At 37.6% G+C, this 7,270-nt stretch overlaps 2 protein-coding genes across 3 annotated transcripts in view; one reads left to right on the top strand and one right to left on the bottom strand.

The window, feature by feature from the left end:
• ptpn22 (protein tyrosine phosphatase non-receptor type 22) overlaps positions 1 to 221 on the bottom strand; it is a 14,349-nt gene extending 14,128 nt beyond the window's left edge. For both annotated transcript variants that reach the window (XM_037103029.1, XM_037103030.1), the window contains exon 1: positions 1 to 221. This exon is cut by the window's left edge and continues 211 nt beyond it. The gene's annotated coding sequence lies outside the window, so the exon portion shown is untranslated.
• A 2,815-nt stretch (positions 222 to 3,036) lies between these two features.
• The window catches only part of LOC119023527 (sushi, von Willebrand factor type A, EGF and pentraxin domain-containing protein 1-like), a 28,702-nt gene continuing 24,468 nt past the window's right edge, over positions 3,037 to 7,270 (top strand). The window contains exons 1-4 of the mRNA XM_037105540.1: positions 3,037 to 3,490; positions 4,773 to 5,090; positions 5,633 to 5,786; positions 6,390 to 6,545. Of these exons, the coding sequence (XP_036961435.1) occupies positions 3,037 to 3,490; positions 4,773 to 5,090; positions 5,633 to 5,786; positions 6,390 to 6,545 (1,082 nt within the window). The remainder of the gene's footprint in view (positions 3,491 to 4,772; positions 5,091 to 5,632; positions 5,787 to 6,389; positions 6,546 to 7,270) is intronic.

Raw genomic sequence — 7,270 nt, 5'->3', positions numbered from 1 at the left:
GGTGGCACTTCTGTTGCTGCTACACAGAGCACTTCTCTATTGCAACTGTCACTTCAAGGAACTATTGTGAAGGGGAACGTGTGAACTGTCTGAGAGGAAGCAAGAGTAAACTAACAGGTTCTGCTGTCAGATGAATATTATCGCCGCGCCCCCTGGGTGTCTCTCACTGGGTCCTAAAGTCACCCGGGTGTTTGATTGCATGAGTGTTCGGAGAGGGAATGGTGCAGGAAACACCCACAAATAGAGAGGGAAACACATTTTATGCATATGAACTGACACAAACAGCTGTTCCTGCCCAAAGTCAGAGTTGCAGTGCAGGCAGTCTAGCCTGTTGGACAACATTCAGGAGCCATGAGAGGAGTGGAGGAGGGATGTGGTTAGGGGTGGAGGCAGAGACGGAGGGAGTGGTTAAGAGAGGGGTGTCTAAGAATCCTGAAAATCCTGATGTTCTGAGCCAGCAATTAGCAGCAACCCACTCACATGTCTGCGTCTTCATTTATGCCTACTGTTGTTTTGGTGAGCGCCACCTCACAATAATCACTCAATAATGCAGTTTTTTTCTTGTGAAACTCACATTAATGAAGTCACTGTGATTTGTTCAGCAGGTTGACTGTCCACTTTTCAATCATACCAATTTAAAGGGAAAGTGGAAGATCTCTGTTTCAAAGAACCACAGGCATCAAGTCACCCATGCAAGGCTTCCTAACAAGCTAATTGGAGTATGAATAAAGAAATATATGTATAAGAATATCATATGTAGCCAGTTTCAGATAGTAGTACATAATAATGAAGTGCCAATATCAGGACGATAAAGAACACACACAGGTTTACCAGATGAGCTGACGAGCAGTTTGCGTAAGAGGACTGAGTGAACTCCGCCTCACGTACATGTGAAACCAGAGATGCCTTCTGTCAGTCATGACATGATGAAGACAACAATGCAGTGGACACTGTGTTCAGCAGGTGTTGGACGCTGCACCAGTAGCACGGTGACATCTAGTGGCTTTGTGTTGCACTAACACAGAGTCGAGATGTAACCTGAGTTGTAAAAAGAACCTAAAAGACGCACTTGTGAAAAACGACTGTGACCTGACCTGCGAATTACATTTTTTAAACACAATACTTTAACACAACACCTACTCTTACATAAACTAAACATGCTCAGTTATACGTGCTTAACATGATCAGTGCAAACAACTTATCTGAGTTTGCAGTGGCAGAGGGGGTTTGAATAAAGGAAAAATTAACGATCGCTCAGAAAGTTTCATTTACACTAAATCTGGGTTTACAGTGTAAAAGAAGAAGTAAATACATAAACATATATTTACATATATTGTATATTTAGCAGGTTTCTGACTGTTGGAAGTAATAATAATAATAATAATAATAATAATAATAATAATAATAATAATGATAATAATAATAATAAATAAAGTGCTACTTTGGCTCGGATGCAGGCTGTAATCTACAAAGTAACTGGTAACTACAGTTATCAAAAAGAATATAATGGATTAAAAAGTACAACTTTTGATTTACAATATCTGGGGTGAATGTTCAAAATAGCAGAATATGTAAATACTCATGTGTAGTACTTCATAACTCAATACTTGACTAAATTTACTCACTTACTTTCCATCACTGGAGATATACTCATACTTGTCAGATCTTATTATCAAACACATCTTCGGATAGAATCAAATATGAGTCGGACAATTTAAAATCCTCCTTGCATCAACCTCACTGCTGAAAGCGTACATTTTCTCTCGGCTCACTAAAAGTTGTATTTTAAGATTATAGCCTGCAAGCATAATTTGTGATTATCACAAATTGTCTGGGAGCCAATCCTGGTCCAATACTCAGCTAACACAAGTGTGATGTGGAAGCTGGAAGCCTCCAGTGCGCTGAGAGTGGACCTGTGACAGTGAAAGAGCAGAAAAACCTTGAAAAATGAAATTTTTTTATTGAGGTAGATGGAATAGAACAAATCACAATAGTTGTTTACAATGCCTGCATCATGCACTGGCTTTTTTCATTATGTTATTAAGTGTGCGCGGTGATCTCATGAAAGGATAAATTCACCCATAAATTAAAATTCAATGACTATCTACAGATGGGATGTCAGGTGAAGTTTCATAGTCCTTCACAGCAAAACAGCGCTGCAGCCATGTGGAAAATGCAGCTTCTCTGGAATTGAAACCAATGTTCCTCTTGTTTCGAGGGGCTTTTCAGTGATAGCATATTCTGTCATAACTGTGGCCTCCTTGTAACTCATATGTGTTTTCAGGGTGCATGTGAAAGCGTCCTGTGTACACCACACTGCACCAACAGGAAGCTGCGATCACCACAGTCCATCTCTGCTGCTTCCTGAGTTTTGATTATGGTTGTTGAAGATACATTCTGCAACTGTTGATTTCAGAATGAAGTCGCTGTGTCTAATTTTGCTTTTTCATGGTGAGTGAGCTACTTTATAACATTAATCACCATCATAATGCTCTTTGTTATTTGTTATACAGTTTCTGAAAGGGAAACTAATTTTGTTCCTTCTGTAAAATGGAAAATATGATATAATTTACATTGGTTAGGAAACATTTTTGCAAATATATGTATTAATAACATAAAATGTAACTTACTGTAACTACGTACTGATACTAATCGTACTGTATAAATGTAATAATTAGCTGGAAAATGGATATAGATTGATTGATCAAACAGAAACTTGCACAGATACACTTTAGCATATCACTTTCGTTTGCATGAACTTTGGAAATTGTTGTGTCATTGTATGTGTTATATATATATATATTTTTATGTTGTATTCTCACATATATGTAATCTTTGGTTTTACATCTGTGATTTGTGTGATATCTGCCCAACATGTAGCAATGATTTGTTTTGTACATGACAGCCGGGTATAATGGATTACTTACTGTACGTGGAAGGTTTCACATGTTAATGCCTGAAAAAAAAAAAAATGATGTGCTGACAACTCTTAAACAGCTTACAAGATTAATATTTGAATTTGAGTCCAAAAATGGAATGAAATTGGTTAAAATGAAATTGAGCGTTGGAAATAATATTTCTCTGACTGTTGTGGCTGTGAGAAGTTTCATTCTGACCGTGCACTATTTTACTTTTCATTTATTTTTCTTATTTTCAGCAAGTCTCCAGCTCAACTGTGATAAGGGGAAGATCACAGCACACATTGGGGGAGAATTCCTTCTTATCTGCACGTATGACACAAAACATTTCCTCTTCAGTAAGAAGTACTGGTGCCGTGGGGACTCCAGAAGCACGTGCGAGATTGTAGTGGATTCAGAAAATACAGCTCGAACTATAAATAGCCACAGGTCCCACATTGTTGATACAGGAAGGAGAGGGCTGTTTGTGAAAATCACAGATCTAAGATTTGACGACAGCGGAGTGTACTGGGTTGGGATTGAAAGGCCGTACACTGATGTCATGACTTCAGTTAAAGTGGTTATCACTGAAGGTAAGAATAAAGAGCTATGTTTCATGATCAGCTTGGAAAATGTGAACTGCTGTTATTATATATTAATGACATCTATGGACATTTTTCACCCTTACAAAAAAGAAGTAGACTCAAGTTCAGTTCTTATATATTACCCAAGTCTACTGCGTTTAGCTAGTACACTAATGTCACTGTAGTAGTATACTCAAGTGTAATTCTATATTCTATAGAATTCTACTATAAACGTATAATTCTAAGTATACTTTAAAGGTGCACTATGTAGATTTGGGGGTAAGAAGTGTTGGTCTGACCTCTGTTTTCGTGACTATATAAACAAACAACAACACAGTTATATGCTGCTTTACTTTGTTTATTTCTAGCTTTAAACAGTGCTCTGGTGAACCTTGTTTTCCTCTGAGAGCAACTTGTTTATTCAGTTATGGATTGTATTGTATTATTACCTCATTAATATTGAATTCATCATTCAAAACTACATATTGCCCCTTTAAAGTACAATTAGTACCACTACTTTTGAGTACAAAACCTGCTTACATCTAAATTTTGTTTTGTGCGGCAGCTGTACTGTGAACTATACAAAGTGATCTTATAGTTACTGGTTATATACTGAGCTTTGAGTCCATGTTTTTAGTTTCTGAAAGAATACTGCAAGATAACTTATACTGTGAGGTCGCTAGTTTTATATCATGGTCTGGGTGAGTACTCAGTTCTGACTGGCTGGAAGGTGTCATTTAACTTTTATTATGTGGAAGTTTAAAAACGTTTTAAATGAATGTGCCTCAGTCTGACTGCAGACACTTCGACGTCTGAAATAAATTAAATGAATATATGGCTGTTAGTGCAAAATCCTCTGAACAACACAGGATGGCATGTGTAACACTGGTTGAAGTGTCCAAAATAAGTACTGACTAACTCATAAATAAGGTAAGCAAAACTTGGTTGATTTATAAACTTTAGAGTACCCTTCTAGGTATCTATTTAAGTACTTTTGTTTATCTTTTAAATATACTTCAAACTGTACAGGTGGACAACACATACAAAAAACAATTACATGACACATTAAGAAATGTATTTGCTTTCTTTATAAATCCAGATTTTCAAACAATTCTTGCACTGGACACAAAAATACAAAAAAGAAAAAAACAGAACAATGACAACTCAAATCAGCATCTCAAGATGAAGCCAAAGTAAAAAAAATGAAAGCCAATTATACTTAAGTTTTCCTTTTTTAAGTACACTGTCATGCTGAATGGATTCACATATATGACTTCCTTCTGTGTGTCAGTTCCAGTATCTAAACCCAGACTTTGGCCCCTGAGCCCTCTGGCGGACAGGCCGACATGCTGGGGGCAGCCGGCGACGGTGCGCTGTGGTTGCACGAGGGGCACTGCTGTTCGTTACACCTGGTTTCAAAACGCTCACGGCGAGGACATCCTGCTTCATCACTCGTCAGACTTACACTTACACTGCGGCACAGTGGATGAGGGCGGCGAGTACTACTGTATAGCAGGGAATGACGTAAGCAGTCAGAGGAGTGATGTCCTGTCTGTGCAGGTTCTGACGACTGCAGACAGCAGCTGCATCTATGTCATTAATATGCAGGGTAAGAAACTGATGGGATGAGGTGTTCTCACCTGTAAAGGTCTACAAAGTGTTCTACAAAGCCCAGATAGAAAACAGAATGAGGGGCCATAAGTTCCTTTAATTGAATGACTTAATTGGTAAATGGCGATTTTGCACCGTGTGCTCAGTTTATGAAAAATAATGATTAGGGATCCTACATATTTAAAGACAATTTATACCCCACAAATAAAAACCAGCATAAATTTTAATGTTATTTAAAAAAAAACATTATTTTATTATTGTTTTCACTAAAAACATCTGGCCAGCTGAAGTAGATTTTACTTTAGTGCCTCCTAGTGGTCGTATCAAAAAAAGACAGTTGTCTCAGTTTTCTACAAACAAACAAAAATCATGCATCAGTCTTACATTTTCTGATGTTCAACTCTAATACAAATCCCACACAAAGGGGCATTAAGTATAGGAAAATATTAGTTAGTTAGAGTCTGTTGTGAAATCCTTATTGCACAAGGCTCCCATTCATAAAAACAATGCCACTGTGATGACTTTCCTTTGAATCATCAGGCCAATCCATTTATGACTGTGCGGACAGAATGAGCACGACCACGGCCACAACTCCACCTCCGACAACCTGCCAGGCTCCCACGATCACCTATCCTAACACAGGAAACCAGTCTCTACAAATCAATCAAACTTCTGGAGATTTGTTTTTCAGCAGGTAAGACTTCAGCATATTTATTTTTTTATTTTACTAACTTTGATAGGAATGAAAGCAAACTTGATGTCTTGAAGGAAAAGTTCACCCAAAAATAAAAACTGTAAATTCTGTTGTCGTCTACTCACCCACATGCCGATGGAAACTGGTCTAATGGATATTTTTGGAACTTCACACACAAAACAGTGGTGCGACATTCTCCTAAACAACTGAAGTAGATGGGAACTTGTTTTAAAATGCTAAAAACACCCTAAAACAGAAACATAAAATGACTCCATACAGTTTGTCCAGCATAGCCCAAGTCTCCAGCAACCAAAAGGGCCCAAATTTTCAAATCAGAATGGGACTTGATTAGTTCTAGATTATGCCCGACAAGCTGTAGGGAACCATCTTGCGGTTTTTCAGTTGGTTCAGTTGTTTAGGAGAATGCTGCAATGCTGTTTTCCCAAGAAACTCCAACAATGTTTTGCGGACTACAAAATTCAACGTGACTATCCATTGGCTTAGGAGTGGGATGATAAGTGACGGAAATTTCATTTTGTGGTGAACTTTTCTCTTTAAAATAGCACCACAAACAATCACTAATCACATTTTTTGTCTTTTCAGGGCATGGACAGGGGAGCCATTTTGGTATTTACTGCTCCGCTGGGGATCTTTTGCATTCTTGCTGATATTTCTGTGCACTGCAATCAAATGTACAAAAGCAAGAAAAAAGCGTGTCAAGAGGCGGGCTCGCTGCAGGCAGATGCACCATGTGGCAAAGTGACCTGCATGTGTGGTTGTTCTTTGGAAGTTGTATTTAATTCACTTAATTGTAGAAAATAATAAATTTGTCACAAGAGGAAGAATTTTTGAATTGATAAATTGGAGGCCTAAATCAGAAAAAAAAAAAATAAAATTACAAAATGGTTGCTGCAGGGCCTCAAACCACGTTTGTCATCTGAAACTCACTAAATCATGTAATTTAATCCATGTGTATTGCACGTTTTACTTTATTTCATCATTATTTTTATTTTTATTACAGTTCCCTACCAACCATGTAGTTCATACCATTGAGGTCAACTTAAAAACTACCCTGACATCACTTTACTTCCTCTGACCCATGACATGGTGTAGACATAGTTATATATTACTGCATTTGAAATGGAAGGAAAAAAACAAGGTTTTGCACTTAAAATACAGCACTTTCCTCTTTTACATGACTGACAGAATGTTAAATAACAGATGTAGCCAAACTGGTGACCTAAGGGGCATTAAATATTCAAATAACCTGTTGTTTTATTAAAAAATATTAAATATGATGTTGATTACATGTCATTTTTTTCTGTAAATGCTGGGGACAGAAACATGTTACCATAGAATGATCCATAACATATAAAATATCATACAGACCCAAAGATTTTTAGGGAAGTTTGCTAAGTTCTGAGCAGAACTGTGGCCTTGAACGCACCTGTGTCCCTCAGCCCAAGACCTCAGTCATAAACCAC

The sequence above is a fragment of the Acanthopagrus latus genome, chromosome 7, assembly GCF_904848185.1.
Source record: "Acanthopagrus latus isolate v.2019 chromosome 7, fAcaLat1.1, whole genome shotgun sequence".
NCBI lineage: Eukaryota > Metazoa > Chordata > Actinopteri > Spariformes > Sparidae > Acanthopagrus > Acanthopagrus latus.
Note: the sequence above shows the minus strand (reverse complement) of the source record. Positions and strands in the feature narration are given on the sequence as shown.